Consider the following 17,192-nt stretch of genomic DNA (forward strand, 5'->3'; position numbering starts at 1 on the left):
ATGTCACCAGAATGTCAATGTGTCACCAGAATGTCAGTGTGTCACCAGAATGTCAGTGTGTCACCGGAATATCAGTGTCACCAGAATGTCAGTATGTCACCTGAATGTCAGTGTGTCACCAGAATGCCAGTGTGTCACTTTATTTCAGTGTTTCATATCCATCTATGACAGGATTCTGAACTTAATAAATGCATTATAACATTATCCGTTTGCTGAACACGAATACAATAAAAACATTCTGTTAGATAACAGATGATAACACTTCTTCCTGGTTATAGGCATTTGATTATCTCCTCTGTAATTGAGCCTTACTGTACAATTGATAACACATTGTTAAGAGATTGCCTCTTTTTTAACTTTGTTAAGTCCGAATTATTTCATCAAATATATTCATTTAGCCTACATTGTTTACATGGTGTATGTTACATATACGCACATATCAACTGAACCTTGAATAACCTAAGCTAGTTTAAAAGCGTAATAGGAGCAATATGTTTTTATTTTCAGTTTTTCCTAATTAAAAACATCTTTACTAAACAAGGAAGTAAAATTTAAGGCGTATCAGTTATCTTCACTGATGATATTCGACAGTTTATATTTCTGATAAGAGAATCAGTTTCAAATTTGACATTTTATTTACAGGTAGAGTAGATAAAGTATGATTCTTTAATTTAGTAGTGCGTTTGTGCTAAGTAACAGTAACGAGTGTAGTCCTACCCCCCCCCCCCCCAACCCCCTTCCCCCACCGTTAAGTACATTATAAAACTGTATAGACACATATTCACCAAAACAAATATAACATAACTGAAGTTAAATACTTTTTTTTATTTTCTTTATTCTTACATTTATTATATAACAAAATCAAAATATGTTTGCTCCCGTGTACACTTATGATTACACACAACACATCTTTGACAAGCTAGAAGATATAAAAAAACATTGAAAATAAAACAAATATTTTAAAATTTTATAAATTGAGAAAAGAAAACTGATTAGCTTTCTTTAATACAAAGATAATGTATAAGTATAAATGTATAAGCATAAAAAATTCATAAAAAACGTTTTAATAACAAGCTTTTATGTAATGATGCACTAAAAAGTAGAAAATAAATTATAGACTACTATTTAAATAACTATAAAGAAAAGCGTGGGTCACTTTAGTATCTATTGGATACCTTTACTAATGTTAAGGAAGACACCCACGCTTTTCTTTATAGTTATTTAAATAGTAGTCTATAATTTATTTTCTACTTTTTAGTGCATCATTACATAAAAGCTTGTTATTAAAACGTTTTTTATGAATTTTTTTTTCAGTACTTTACATGTTTTATTTACAATAGAGTTACATGACTAAAACCATTGCGCGCCTACTGAACATCACGTTCAGTAGGCGCGCAATTGTTTTTGAACGCAGCCATTATGTGATGGCGCAGCTATTGAAGGTGATGACGCGTGTGGTGTGGTTGGCTAGACATGCCTACTAATTCGGTCCAAATTTTTATTAATTCATAAAAAATTAATTAGGCATTTAATTAAGTCAAATTTAGTTTCAGATTGCATTGTCTTCATGTCTTGACCCACGTGCCAACTGTGAATCGTATCGGTCAAGTAGAACTGCCCGAATTTTCACTCCTGCGTTTCCGTCTAGACAGACTGACGACAGACTGACGACAGACTGACGAGGAAGTGAGTTAAATAAAAGCTTGTAAAAACCACCTTGCGTTAGTGCGGGACAGGAGAGGCCGTATATTGATTTACGTAACAAATAAACAAGGAAGTTTCAGTTTAATATTAATTTCGGTGAAATAATTTAAAAATAGCTCCACAGGAGGAGCTGGAGAGGTAGGCTATATTCTTATGTTTCTTGTATTGTTTAAGTAATAATTTTCGAATGTCTCATTTCGTTACCTTAAAATTCTTTAATTAAGCAATCTCAAGCGAACATAATGTCGCAATTTCAAAACAATATATGGCTAACGCTTATGCAAACTGTCACTGGTTTAGCTAACAATGACACCTGCTTATGTAAACTGTTGCTAATTTAGCTTATAATGACACCTGGGTCTCACCTAATGTAAAGCTGCTGTACAGTGCACGTTATCAAATACACAAACAGACTGACATTCTTTCAGCAGTATGTCTTCCATACCTAGTTCAAATAAAGAAATATATAAAGAAATATGTATATATATATATATATATATATATATATATATATATATATATATATATATATATGGTGAAGAGAAATCAATATTGAGTGAATGCAGTGTTATGATAAGAAGAATTGTAGCACTTCCAAACCAGCAAACGAATCAATGCATACATTACCTAACACCTCCGATCTTCCCTGATGATCGACTTGATATTTATCGTCACAGACGAGATTCTCCACTCCTATACCAGGAAGTAAACATGCGAACTTTATTAAATTAATTTGTGGTCGGCATGTGTACCTTGGTTATTGACATCTCGTGTACAAAACCCTCCCAGTACCTTGAATACAACTAGTGCGCTCAATTTGATGGACATAACCAGTGGCGTAGCGAGGTCGGGTGTCACCAGGTGCGGCACTTAATGGTGTTACCCTCCAGAGGCATAGAGGCCCTTCCCAGGGACAAACTTTCAAATTTTCGATTTGCACCCCCCCCCCACCTCAAACTTTTGATTAGCACCCCCCTCAAACTTTCGATTTGCACCCCCCCCCCCTCGAGTTTTTCTCTATATCTTTTCCTATTTTTTGCCTTGGTGTCACCCCCCCCCCCCCTAAATGGTGTCACCCGGTGCGGTCCGCACCCCCGCCCCCCCCTCGTTACGCCCCTGGACATAACCCACCTAGTACCGTACTAAAATGTTCCTTCAATACAACTTAATGATCTCAAGTTGAGGGTCTAAAATTGCCTACCTATACACGTCATCCCGTCTGTGTCCAGCTCCAGTCCATCTGGACAAACACAATTTTCTTCGCCGTTTTTCATGTAACACGAATGTGAACATGCTTTGCCAAAGCAACTGTTAAAAACTAAATAACCAAAGGCATCAATTTTTAGATTTACGAATTATTATTTTTACATCAACCACTCTAAAAATACAAATCAAACATAAAGAATTATTTTAACGGCAATTTTCTATTTAATCATTAGTTAATCATTTAAGCAGTTTTTTTGCTTGTTAGTTTTCACTGTTTTTACTTTCATTGTAGGCATTTTGTATGTAGGCCTACTTATTAAGTAACTAAATAACCTATCACATAGCATGTAGATGCAAGTTTTCTTTCTAAATAACTTTCCTAACTGCACTTTAACTGTACATTAACATCACATTGTTAACATCTTACCATCGCAACCGTTGACGTCATTGTTGATATAGCCAGGCTTACACGGACACGTGAAAGTCCCGGGGTCATTGACACACACAGAATTACGTGGACACAGTGTGTCCTTGTTGCCCTCACACTCGTCCACGTCATCGTTGCAAGTGTCGCCCCTCCACCCGTCCCGACACAGGCAGGAGCCGTAGATGTTGTTGTAGAATAAAGTGTTCCGTTCTGTACATCTACAGGTCTGGGAGCAGTTCTCACCGTACATGAAGTGTTGGCAGCCTGGGGGGGGGGGGGGGGGGGCAACAGTAGTGAGGTTGTAGCTGCATTACTTATACTGTTTTAAGTCTACTACCTTAGTGGACAACTTAACACAAACATATACTTACTAGCTGCATACCCGTGGTCCGCCTCGGTAAATCTTTTTTAAATGTACCAACTTGGGAACAAAACAAAACAAAGAAAAACACAACCACAACACAACCACAACACAACCACAACACTACCACAACACAACCACATTAGAATCATCACCCAACAACACGCTTTCCTAGGCGTCCGCGCCCAAAGAGAGTCTTTCCAGCATAAAAAAACTTAAGTCACATAAATAGATCCTACTCCATAACTTGCAATAAAACAATGCGATGCAAATAAATGTACGGCAAGTGGTGTTTACTTTTATGGTTCCAAAATCTATAGCAATGACGGAAGGAATGGCCCACTACCAGCCCGCTTATATTATAGATCAGGGGTCTCCAAACTTTTCAGCCCGAGGGCCGCATTAACTATCAAATATCAGTTCGGGGGCCAGAGTTTCTTTAAGGCATCTCTTCGGGGTGGTGGCGCCCCCCCCCCCCAACAAAATATAATTTAAATAGAAATATATACACATTTTAAGTGTCCACCCCCATCTCTTACCCCCCCCCCCCCCCCCGCGTGTTAAAAAGTCTGGAAGAAACACTTTCGGGTGTCGACAACACACTCAAGGTCCAAGTTTATTCTGCTCTCAAATTATTCTTAACGTATTTCATTCTTGAAAATGTTTGTTCAAACAGGTATGTTGTTCCAAAATTTAAAAGGTACTTTGATGCAGAAGTTTTAATATTAGGAAAGTCTTCCTTGTGCAAAAACTTATAAAAACCCATCTGCCCTTCTGTGAACGTGTGTCTAATGACCTTCAGCTGCAGTTCATCTTTGCAACTGGCCACAATTGTTTCAAATGGGCTTTGAAACAGTCACACTTCTTCTGCCTTTGAATCCAAGTAAGAGAACCGCTACTGAAACTGCAACTGGAGGTATTTGATTATCTCGTATGTTAATGACGTGGGAACTCAGTGGTTTTGCTTCAGCCGTTAATCCTTGCACTGCTGAAAGTGTGTCGAGTTGTTCACTCTTCATCAGACAATAATAGCTGTGGCTTGCCTTTACTTTCAGGAAGTCACCTATTCATTTCTTAATTTAAATATTCTGCTCAGAACTTTATCGCAAAATGAGCAATCTTACTGATGTGAAATATGATCAATTTTGCGATTTTGTGTTTGTCTCTGAACTATCTATGGTAAGATATTCTCTCCGGTAACAGTGTCATACATCCTATGTAGGGAAGCCAGCTCTTGTGTTATGTTCATGTCTTCATCCACACCTCTAATGAACACAAGAAGTTGAGGTGGAACAACTGTCAAGCGACTCATCCATTGCAAATGAAAAATGGCGAAGCTTGCTTGCATTTTTCGCTATTTGAGTCACGATGTTTTCACCAATGTCTGCAACACGGCGGGCAATGATATTTGCACCCTAAACTACATTTTCAAATTGTTTTGAATTTTCTGGGCAAATTTCCCCAGGCACCTCTAACAAACATTTATTCAGTGGACAAAAAGATCGCCGCGGGCCGGATGAAATGACCTCGCGCCGGCCCGCGGGCCGTAGTTTGGAGACCCCTGTTATAGATTTTTGGTATGACATCAGAGTTTCTTCCAGGCATCTCTTCGGGGGGGCGAAGCCCCCCCGAAAAATTTTTACCGCCCCCCCGAACGAAATGAAATTTATATCATTTATATAGAAAATATATACTTTTAACAGTGTCCGCCCCCCCGAAGAAAGTCTACCGCCCCCCCGAAAATTTCAAGTGCCCCCCCGGAGAAAAAAGTCTGGAAGAAACACTGTATGACATTAGTTAAATTGTACATTTTAAATTTCACCGTTCGCAGAAATATTTAAGTATTTTCTAAATTTTTAATGTTCATACAAAGATTTCAGTGCAAACTCATTTGATTGTTAACCAAAATATTATTTTCTTGTTTTGAATAAGATCTCGTTTGATTTGAGTTTGCTCAAGTTGTCTCGTTACCATGGTAATTTGAATCCACTTACGGTGTGAGATGTAGGTGGCGCTAAAGCCAACTTCCTGTCCAGAGTTGACATCGTCAGACGTGAAGACAACAAACATGGCGTTGTTGGTGGACCTGACGATGGTCGTCACACTTCTGCCACAAAACTTTCCCAGGACTCGATCGTTGACGTCATCACCGTCATAAATAACGACACGGTCTCTGGTGCAATGTGGGTCATCTAGCCCAAGGTTAAACTGTTTGAACCTGTTACAGAATTAAGCTCTGTAACAATCAAGTCATACTCACATTTGCGTGCGATGTTAGCCAGACTAAAACTATAATTATGCATATTTTTAGCATGTTGCTTTTGTCTTTTAATGTTTTATTTTAGCGAGTTTAAAGGTTTTTTTTTTTGTTAAAAGTAGTTGATATCCATTACATGAGATAATTAAACCGGGCCTTTCATTAAACATACAATACTTTTTCTAAACTCAGCGGTATCAGCATTACCTTAAAAAATTCACTTTTTTCCAAGCCAAACTGAGTGAAGCCATTTTATCTTTACCATTACCTACTGAAACTCAACCTTTACTCACCTTAGTGAAATTACCTCACCTGTACCGTAACCCACTAAAACTCAGCATTACCTCTACTTGAATGAGATTGCCTTACCTGAGATCACCTTACCTGAATGAGATCACCTCACCCGAGTGAGTCACCTCACCTGAGTGAGATCACCTCACCTGAGTGAGTCACCTCACCTGAGATTACCTCACCTGAATGATATTACCTCACCTCGGTGAGATCACCTCACCTGAATGAGATCACCTCACCTGAGTGAGATTAGCATCCCCTGAGAGACCGTAATCTTCCACGTGCAGTTGGCCATGCTGTAGTAATATCCCGGGTAGTTAGGACTGGTCAGTTCTCCAAATGTCTGTGTCATTATGTGGTCACATTCTGGGAGTGGTACCATCAAATGGGTAAATTAATTTTATTCACAATCTATCTGTATATATAAAAAGCAATGTATGTCTGTGTGTCTGTGTGTTTGTGTGTGTGTTTGTCCTTTATGCATTACTACACCTCTCATCACATCGCCGTGAAACTTTAGGATGTTGTTTAGAATATTCCTGGGGAGGTTTCTGCGAAAAGAAAAATTCAAATTCGCAGGGGTGGCGCCCCGGCAGGGCGCGATTTGTTTTTCTCTATATACGGTATATAAAAATAAAAAGTCGATTTTGGTTTGACATCGTTCATCTGCTAGCCATGAGGCTTTGAGGAGTTCATAATAACACTCTAAGGAGGGGTTCTGTAAAAAAAATAATTTTTAATTTCGCAAGGGCGGCGCCACGGGAGGGTGCGATTTATTTTCAATATGCAGTATATAAAATTAATAAAAGTGAATTGTCGTGACATCGTTCACACGATCGCCATGAAACTTTAGGAAGTTGTTGAAAATACTGCTGGGAAGGTTTCTGCGAAAAAAATATTTCAAATATTTCAAATTCGCAGGGGTGGCGCCCAGACAGGGCGCGATTTGCTATTTTCTATAAACGGTATATAAAAATAAAAGTCGATTTTGGTTTGGCATCGTTCATCCGATAGCCATGAGACTTTGGGGAGTTCATTATACTACTCTAGGGAAGGGTTCTGTAAAAAATCATTTTTAATTTCGCAAGGGCGGCGCCACGGGAGGGTGCGATTTTTCTCTATATACGGTATATAAAAATTTGGTTTCACACCATTCATACGTGTACCATGAAACTTTGGGGAGATGATTAGATCACTCAATAGTAGGGTTCTGCAAAAAAATATTGTTTAATACTGCAAGGGCTGCGCCCCCCGGGGGTGGGGGAGCGATTTTGTTTCTCTATACACGATATATAAAAAATAAAACTCGGATGCGGTTCATCCGAGTGCCATGAAACTTTAGGGAGTAGAATACTCCCGAGAATGTTTCTGCGAAAAAGAAAACTAAAGTTTCTTATGGGCGGCGCCATATAGGGTACAACTTTCGTCAATACACGGTTTGGCGCCCAGAGTTTTAGAGCGACTATGTTGGCACTTGGCATCCGTTAATCGAGCGTCCTGCATAGCGAGTAAGGGGTACTACTATACTCAGCGGTAAAACTACAACAGGCTTCAAAAAATAACTTTGCAACGCGAGGAAATCCTTCTGTACAGTTTCGTCACCTTGCGAAAGATGAAAAAAATAACTTTTTGAATATGAGGAGCCTACTGTAGAGTTTCGTCACTTTGCGAATGATGCAATAAGCATCTATTATTAGACAATTCAGTCAGAAATTGAGATCGAGCATCTAATAATAGACCATTAGTGATATTTAAAACACGTCAAATAATTTTTTTTACGTGTTAAAGAAAAAAATCCTGTTCATTAGTGTCACTTTAGCGAATAACGAAATCTGCATCATTATTAACAGGATGCTATTTGGCTGATGGCGCCAGTTAGTTTTATTGAGCCAGGTGTCGTACGCCGCGCCTATGCGGTAGTGAGAGCTGGCCTCTACGTCTCTTACACAGAGGCGGTCACCGAAGTGTGTTCTACCATATTATTTCGGTAACTGATTAATGTACACTCAAAGTTTTCATGCGGTAGTGTAGGTAAACCCGTGTCCTGATATTTATGATCCAAGAACAGGCATTGTTTACATTTAAATAACTCATTTCTAGAAAAGAAGGTCACGCGTCTAAGAACATATTATTATAATTGATAACGCGTTGGTGAAATCCTAATATATTTCGTCAAACTTTCTTCTATCCCCGCGGCAACGCGCGGGGGACGGGTACGCTAGTATAATATATATCTTCAGCAAATATTTTAAGTGACAGTAAGAATAGTATTGTAAGCACACCCAATTTTATATAATGATGAAATGAATTAAGGGGAGAGTCATCAGGTTTTGCAAAAAAATTTAAAATCCAGTGTCTGTACTATTTTTTTGTTATATTATGGAAACATGGGTATTAACTAAGATATAGAAATCTTATTCTGAGTAAAAAAACAAAAAATATGTATTTGAGAGGCGTATGAGGTGAAAATTACCTAATAATTGCTATATTTTTATACGGAATGTAGTTTTTAAACCAAATGACAGAATGTATACAAACTTCATATGTTGTTTTGAAATATATATATCTATTGAATGACAAAGGGATTTTTTCCTATCTTTATTAGATTATTTTTTATGAATTTTTGTCTAAACATGGTCTCGGAACGTACATTAAAAAATGAATACCATTCCTTAAAAAATTGGTAAAAAAAAAACTATCAAAAGAAACTAAATTCTGCTAGGACATTCAATAGATATATGTATTTTTAATAGCTGTGCAAAATTAGAACCCCTAATGATTGTTCATTAATGAGAAATTTTCCGTACGGTTTTGTACATTGCCGAAAAACACAAATGTGAGAAAAATGGAAAAAACAATTGCCAAGTCAGTTTTAGAGATAGGTTTATTGTTATTATCATACAATGCTTATATTTATAGGAACAATGTGCAGTGGTACACATAAATATCAGTTTATATAAAGCAAATGTTGTCAAATAAACAACCAGGAGTAAAATTAGAAACATGTACCCCTAAAAAAAGTTGTGGATTATAAAAAGGGAAAACATTTTTTTTGGAGTTCACCTCTAAATTCTTGGCTATCAAGTATACCAACTTGAAAAGTAACCATGCCTTTGTTGATTAAATTAAAACTTGATGCTTTAGGTCTATTTAGCAATTTAAAAAAAAATATACTAATGCAAAACAAAATGTAAAAATTAAATTTTATCAGCAGCATTATCTAAGTAAAAATTAGATTTCCTTCTACAACTGCTAAAACCTGCTAGTGTTATCTAGAATTCCTTTTCTTCACCTTACACATAACTACAATCTTGTATTGGCCACTCTGGGTTATCCTCATCTGGTATCTTGGGTCATACAGGCTAGAAATTTCATTCATCAACCTCTGACGAAAAAGTTTAACTTTTACTGTTAGGAATGTCTATCTAGTTTTACAGTGAAAGGCATAAAGTCATTGTAGTAACACCATGATTGGCTTCTTTTGGATAGAGTTAGAGGTGGTGTGATGATTAGGCATTGGTTGAAGTTGGTCATCTATCGGTTAGCGATCTCGCCCACAGACCTTTCACTGCGGCCAACTTCATGACCTTGTTGGTCTAGTGTAGATTCCATGGCAGTCTTGCAGAAGTCTATAAAAAGAAAAAAGATTTACCTTGAAATACATAACATGAAATTGATTGTACTCTCTTATTTATATAAACAAAACTCACTACTGTTGTATAATAATAGTACCAAGTTTTATCGCTCTGTATTTATAAGATTCTGGTAAAGTAGACCTTTGTGTATGCATAATTAATAAATACATTACCAGTAACTCCTTGAACTAACCTGGATATAAAAAATCCTGTCTCCATTTTGATAACAGCTGATATTCCATGCTTGCTAGTAATTTACCATGTCCTGTTGAAGCTTACTATAATATCCAGGGCTTCAGGTATTTAGAAAGTCATCAGGTGCAGCAATAGTTTTCCTCATGGTTCTGCTTTGCATGTTGAAATTGAACATGCTTCCTTGGTTGATCCCTGGATTACTCTCTTCTGTTTGGCAATGCCTATTTGTAGCCTGATCAAAGAAGAAGAAAAAAATGTTTCATTGATTTATAACTACGACTACAATCTAGCTAGATCTAATTTTTATCAACTAGGCATATATATATGCCATATATATAATTAGTATTATACTTGCTAACAAAATGCACCTTGCATCAGTCCCTGGTAACTAGACCCAGATCTAAATTTTGATTCTAGATCTAGATTCTATCTAGATCTAGATTTCGTTAGATAGGACAAAAGTAGTTGAGACCTGGATCTAGATAGATCTACTCACTGATCTTATTCTAAAACTAGATTTAGAACCTGAGAAAAATATAGTCAAATATATGACCGTCTGCCTAATTTAACATTAAATCATACACATTTTCTTAATCCATCAATTAAGAGTAATCTATTTATTTGTTTATTACAAAATTATTACTTACCAAAGCAAAAACAAAACTGTAAATGAAAAGAACAGTGTCGATTCGCAGTACAAAAATGGCTGCCACCAGTTGTTTATTCTGGATACTGCGTGGCGGAAATGTAACTTCGGGGACGAAAGAGCTTCAAATTTTGACTCTTCAGTCGCAAAGTTATATTTATTTTTCACAACAACCAATAGAATCGCGTATATTTGAAATTTATAGTCTAATTCTCGAGTTTGGTTGAGTCTTTGTGTCCATTGCTATTTTTAGATGAAAATAGGTCATGATACTAAAAAAAGCAGCCATTTTAGAGCTTTCCATTGATGTATGACACATGCGGGTAGATAAAATATGAAGTACGATTATTGGGGCTCAAAGTAGACGAATAATTAGCTTTTTGACAAAAACTGAGCGATGGTTATGATTTTAAAATCATTTTTAAACATATTTTAATATAAAGTTGGCCATAGTTAGTGGAAAAAACGTGTTCCTAAGATGTTGAATTGTTTATTTCAATAATAATCGAAAAATCGATATTTTCAAAAGATTTATCGAAAATCCTCATGATGGTCCCCTTAATAGGAATAATTGAGTTTGAATTCAGTGATTTATATTTACGATGATGACATAGTCTTCTCTGTCACATTGGCATTTTCTCGCTGTCTTGCCTAGATTGTCTCTATCTTGCCTAGACTGTCTGTCTCTGTCTTGCCTAGATTGTCACTTACTTGCCTAGACTGTCTCTGACTTGCCTAGACCGTAACTGACTTGCCTAGACTGTCACTGACTTGCCTAGACTGTCACTGACTTGCCTAGATTGTCTCTGTCTTGCCTAGACTGTAACTGACTTGCCTAGACTGTCACTGACTTGCCTAGACTGTCACTGACTTGCCTAGACTGTAACTGACTTGCCTAGACTGTCACTGACTTGCCTAGACTGTCACTGACTTGCCTAGACTGTCACTGACTTGCCTAGACTGTCACATATGACATTATTCGTGCTATTCCCTTGACACTGACAACTAGATGTGCCATTCCTGCTGACACAATCAGAGTACGGCGGGCAGACCGTGTCTAAACATTTGTCTGTCTCTTCTGAACAGTCGAGAGCAGTCCATCCTTCAAGACATTCGCACTGGCCAGTTACATTGTCACATGACTTGGTGTTAGCTGGTACGCATGTGCAATTGCTGGAACAACTAGTGCCATACGTCATTTCCGGGCAAGCTGTGGAAAAATAGTAAAATTACGTTTCCTAATGTCTACCTTAATACTTGTCTCTCTGGACTAAATGTGTTTCCAAATAAGGCAAAAACAAAACAATTCTTGGTTTTTAAAAAAAAACTTCAGTTATATGGAACGATTATGTTTGCAAATTACGTAGTTTCGGTTCGTAGAAAAATTTCAGATGTAGGTCATGGCATAGTATCAAAGTGGCATTTAATTAAATTTAAACGTTGAGAACATCGACTCACCAATGCACGAGCTCCCATCAGCCGTGTCTAGCACCATCCCCCTGGGACAATAGCACTGCTCCGTGTACGGGCTGGTTCTTGTAACACCACACAGATGGGAACATTTGTTGTGCAAACACGCGTCTAGAGGCGGTACAACGTGAACGATTGAAAATTCATCGGAAGCAGATATATTTACATTTAGATTGTACATTGTTGAGTCTACTGTGTTGGCAGTAAAGTAGTTAACGAAGTTAAACGATTACTGAAATTGTTGTTTAGTTACATGGGGCTCAACATGTCACACATTTTTAAAGCTACTTTTACCCTTGGAAAATCTTATCTTCTAATCCTGGAATGTTAAATCGATGTTATTGTCTCAGTTTGTTTTTATTCTTTATAACCGTCGAAGATAGTAATATTCTAACTCATGTCGCTCATTATTGTATTCACGAGAGAATTATACCTTTCTTGTGAATATGTTGTTGGTGTATGTCGATATAATACATGTATCCTAACGTTGCATATTATGTTGATGTCTTACCTGTGCATATTCCGTTGGTGTCTGTGTGTGTAACACGTGTATGCTAACTTACCTGTTCATATTCCGTTGGTGTATGTCTGTATAACACATGTATGCTACCTTACCTGTACATATTCCGTTGGTGTCTGTATAACACGTGTATGCTACCTTACCTGTGCATATTCCGTTGGTGTCTGACAGTCCTGATGCACACACACAGCTGTACCCGCCAGGTGAGTTGAGACACTGTGAGTAGGGGTCGGGGCACTGGCTCGGGTTCTGGCACTCATCAAGGTCAAGGCTACAGTCACTTGCCGTCCAGCCAGACTTACAGTGGCACCGTCCACTGAAGTTGTCACAGCCTGCTGTGTTCTCCGGTCTACACACGCACTGTTTGTCACACGTCCGGCCATATGTCATTGCTGGACACACTTAAACAACACAGTGGGATACATTCAAAGCATATGTCAAGCTGCGGTTGATGAACATGCTAATCTTATTCTGCTGTAAACAGATTAGATTTTTGTCAATATAGTTAACATTGTGTGATCAGTTATTGAGATAAATTTACCATGAGCCCAATAGGAAGCCCCAAACCCAAAACTAGAAATGTTGGTGTCAGAACGAAACACGATATGCAGCACAGGTTGTGTCGACCGGATCAAGAATTCTTGGACTTGGCTCTCGTTAAGGAATCCTGTATACGCTGGCTGACCAATGGCTGGAGAGATGGGGCCTGGTCCGTCGTAAAATGTCACTTGGTCAGAGAAGTCCAGTTTAAATGTCTGGAACCTGAAGTAAATGATACGCCTTCCTAAAGTTAAAAGTTGAGTAAGCTATTATATATATAAAATTTCTATTGCACTTTATAATTTGATACCAATATATATATACTATATCAATTAACATAAAGAAAGTAGGCCTAATCCTAATTTAGAACATCACATAAACGTATCGTAAATCGTGTTACTGTAGTGAAACGATTTGTCCAGGTGCTGCCCTAATTGTCCAGGTACAGGTGATGTTTTTGGGGTAGACATCAGGATAGTTCGGTGTTGTGATGGTTCCAGCCTGCTCATAGACGTGATCCACACAACCTACACATAAAACAACACAAAGGCTGATCTCACAACCCACACATGACCCTCACAACCTACACATGACCCACACAACCTACACATGACCCACACAACCTACACATGACCCACACATGACTCACACAACCTACACACGACCCACACAACCTACACATGACCCACACAACCTACACACGACCCACACAACCTACACGCGACCCACACAACCTACACACGACCCACACAATCTACACACGACCAAAAAAATCTACACATGACCCACACAACCTACACATGACCCACACAACCTACACATGACCCACACAACCTACACATGACCCACACAACCTACACACGACCCACACAACCTACACACGACCCACACAATCTACACACGACCAAAAAAATCTACACATGACCCACACAACCTACACATGACCCACACAACCTACACATGACCCACACATGACCCACACAACCTACACATGACCCACACAACCTACACATGACCCACACAACCTACACATGACCCACACAACCTACACATGACCCACACAACCTACACATGACCCACACAACCTACACCTGTAACAACACAAAGGCGGATCTCACAGAATGTTTTGATGTTAATGTGCAGTTTACATTACAGATATGACGAAAATTTACAAGATCTAAATTGAATCTATAAATGATTCATAGATAGCTGGATACATACAAGAAATATTTTTTTTTATTCGCATGCTATAGTGTATGTTTTAAGAGACAACAACATTAAATAGACCCTACAGTTTGTATATCAACGAAATCACAATATTTAAAACGTGAAACTTTTATTGGTTTTCACATTCAATCTGGATTATTTTGTATTGTAGGTATATGCTGAATTACTTTAAAGAGATTGATTATCTAAATAAAAGGAGAAACATTAAGTTAACAAAAACACAGTTTCTAATCAGCACCCAACAGGTTAATATTCTCCAAATGCGTGTGTTTACTGATAAAGCTGGTGTAGTTATATATTGATACAAGTAGGACTTAATACGAAGTAGCTCTTCAGTGCTGATAAGAAAATATTCACGGGTTAAAGTGGGCGTTTAGATGTCTAGACAAAGTATGTTATTGAGCGGACCTACCTGTATCAGCAGACACCAGCCATGACATAACAAGAATCCCAAGTAGATTCAATAAGTTGTACATTTTGATTGCACTTGCTTATCTGTTTATAATTTTCATTAGGTTTTTAGTATGTTTTGTTAACCACACATACGCATTAATAATACAAACATGCACATATATACATATATAAATATAAATAGATATAAATATATGTACATATATATATATATATATATATATATATATATATATATATACATATATATATATATATATATATATATATATATATATATATATATATATATATATATATATATATATATATATATATACATATATATATATATATATATATATATATATATATATATATATATATATATATATATATATATATATGTGTGTGTATATATATTTATATATATATATATATATATGTGTGTGTGTGTTTGTGCGTGCGTGTGTGTGTGTGTGTGGGTGTGTGTGTTAGTGAATGTAAGGAAGATTGAGCTAGATTTTAAAGAGTAATTTAGATATAGATTTTCGAAATGTAAAATACTTACCATATGGTAGTTATCTTTTGGCAAGTAAAATCGCGTTACTTAACTGTTTAATACCAGACACAATCAAACCATACCAACACCATTCAGACTATAGCCTGTTAAAACATCAATCCAGTTTTTTTATGTTACAGCTGAACTCGACCTTCATGAATATGCTGCTTGTTGCCCAAAGTAAAACCAACAGAACCTCGCCCTCACTTCATCACTTCATGGACAATACTTCACTCTAATCATACAAATATTTCATGTACTACGGTATTTTGGTGTACAAATTAATACACGGATATTCGTGTTTTATGTTTAGTTGCGGATATTGTTTACTTCCTTGTTTAAAATTTATCTACCAAAAGTTTAATCAAATATCTGATTGCAGTTTATCATTATGTTATTAGCTGGGTTTCCTTTTGATAAATTCTTTAAATGGCTTCATCTCTGATAAGATAACATTAATATGTTTTGGTTTTTCTATCATACTTAATTAAATACATTATATCGGCCTACGTTAGAGTGTTCAAAAGGCCATTATTATACAGAATATGGTAAAGAAACAAAAAGTTATCAATAAAAAACTATTGAATATATGCTGTATGCAATATTTACAGTAAAAAAATAAAATCACTTATGTGAAATATTGTGCGTGATGCAAAATCCATGTTTGTGTGGATGATTTTTTTCAAAATAGAAACTGCTTTGTTTAAGATTTTGTAAAGCGCTAAACTTGTGAAGTGCTCGGAGGTAGAAGGGGACAGCAAAGACGTCATTGGATTCAGTGGCGGAACTACCCTAATGACAGATCCCGCAATTCGGAGGGGGGGGGGGGGGTAGGCCGTTTTGGGGACCCTAATTCTGACCAAAAACAACAAAATATTTATTTTTTCACCTTGATAGACTACTGATTTTGTAACCAACAGATCAACTCCAGCAATGATTATTCTACAGTAACTAACACACACTTTTGCAAAAACAAAATGCAAGACAAAAACCTTCAAACCTCTTCCATGACTTATCGCTCTTTAAATAGTATAATAGGGGTGCCAAAAAAGCTCATTTTAATAGCTTTATACTAAGCAAATTAAAAAGCAATTTTTTTCTCTAAATTATTATTGAAATATATAGCATACTAAAGAATGACATCTATATACTACTAAAAGTCAAGTTTGTTTACATGTTTGAATATTTATTTTTTTGTTTGTTTGTTTGTTTTTTTGTTTGGCTGATCGAGTATTGTGATATGTTCTACTCTATCTGGAGAGCTGTAAAATAGTATGTAGGTAGAGAATAATTGTTTAATGCAGACAGACTGTTAATCACAAATTTATTTAAAGACGTTAATTAATTTATTGATTTATTCATACATAGAGTAACCCTATTTTTTTAAAAAGATTAGAACGACCACTACACTCGGCGGGACCGTGACGTCACAGTTTTTTGTTTACTCTTTAGTACAATAAAATGGCGGCGTCTATCGAAGAAAATTGTGTTCCCATTCAAAAGTTTAACGCGTTCTAAATCTAATTTTCTGTCGGTCATAACTTTAACAACACGTCCGTTTGCTGTATTTATTACGTTCCAACACTTATATCAATTTTCAACTGTCTTTTTTCATTTAGTTTTACAATAAATTTCTCTAGATCTAAAGATCAGCTGTCGAAGGAAAGTTCTGAATCTAGCCTAGATTCTAGATCTAGATCTAGATCTAGCCTAGATCTAGGTCACTCTAGACTCAATGTAAATTCTAGATCTAGACTTAAT

General features: G+C 36.7%; 1 protein-coding gene and 2 long non-coding RNA genes across 3 annotated transcripts; all 3 read right to left on the minus strand.

The window, feature by feature from the left end:
• Positions 1 to 2,024: 2,024 nt before the first annotated feature.
• LOC131937082 (uncharacterized) lies at positions 2,025 to 3,023 on the minus strand. The gene is made up of 3 exons (XR_009386161.1): positions 2,906 to 3,023; positions 2,332 to 2,397; positions 2,025 to 2,149 (listed from the first exon to the last, which is right to left on the minus strand). It is a non-coding gene; the product is annotated as an uncharacterized LOC131937082 (long non-coding RNA).
• A 294-nt stretch (positions 3,024 to 3,317) lies between these two features.
• On the minus strand, positions 3,318 to 15,770 carry LOC131937114 (cubilin). Its single transcript, XM_059294307.1, has 10 exons — positions 15,441 to 15,770; positions 14,892 to 14,974; positions 13,653 to 13,779; positions 13,254 to 13,474; positions 12,856 to 13,113; positions 12,181 to 12,303; positions 11,678 to 11,932; positions 6,486 to 6,612; positions 5,693 to 5,916; positions 3,318 to 3,601 (listed from the first exon to the last, which is right to left on the minus strand). The coding sequence occupies exons 2-10, from the start codon at positions 14,953 to 14,955 to the stop codon at positions 3,318 to 3,320; spliced, it is 1,683 nt and encodes a 560-aa protein (XP_059150290.1). The 5' UTR covers positions 14,956 to 14,974; positions 15,441 to 15,770.
• LOC131937081 (uncharacterized) lies at positions 8,550 to 11,278 on the minus strand. Its single transcript, XR_009386160.1, has 3 exons — positions 10,724 to 11,278; positions 10,075 to 10,308; positions 8,550 to 9,875 (listed from the first exon to the last, which is right to left on the minus strand). It is a non-coding gene; the product is annotated as an uncharacterized LOC131937081 (long non-coding RNA).
• Positions 15,771 to 17,192: the final 1,422 nt, after the last annotated feature.

The sequence above is a fragment of the Physella acuta genome, unplaced genomic scaffold, assembly GCF_028476545.2.
Source record: "Physella acuta isolate Inbredline_101_S28 unplaced genomic scaffold, ASM2847654v3 ptg000200l, whole genome shotgun sequence".
In the NCBI taxonomy this organism is placed as follows: Eukaryota; Metazoa; Mollusca; class Gastropoda; family Physidae; genus Physella; species Physella acuta.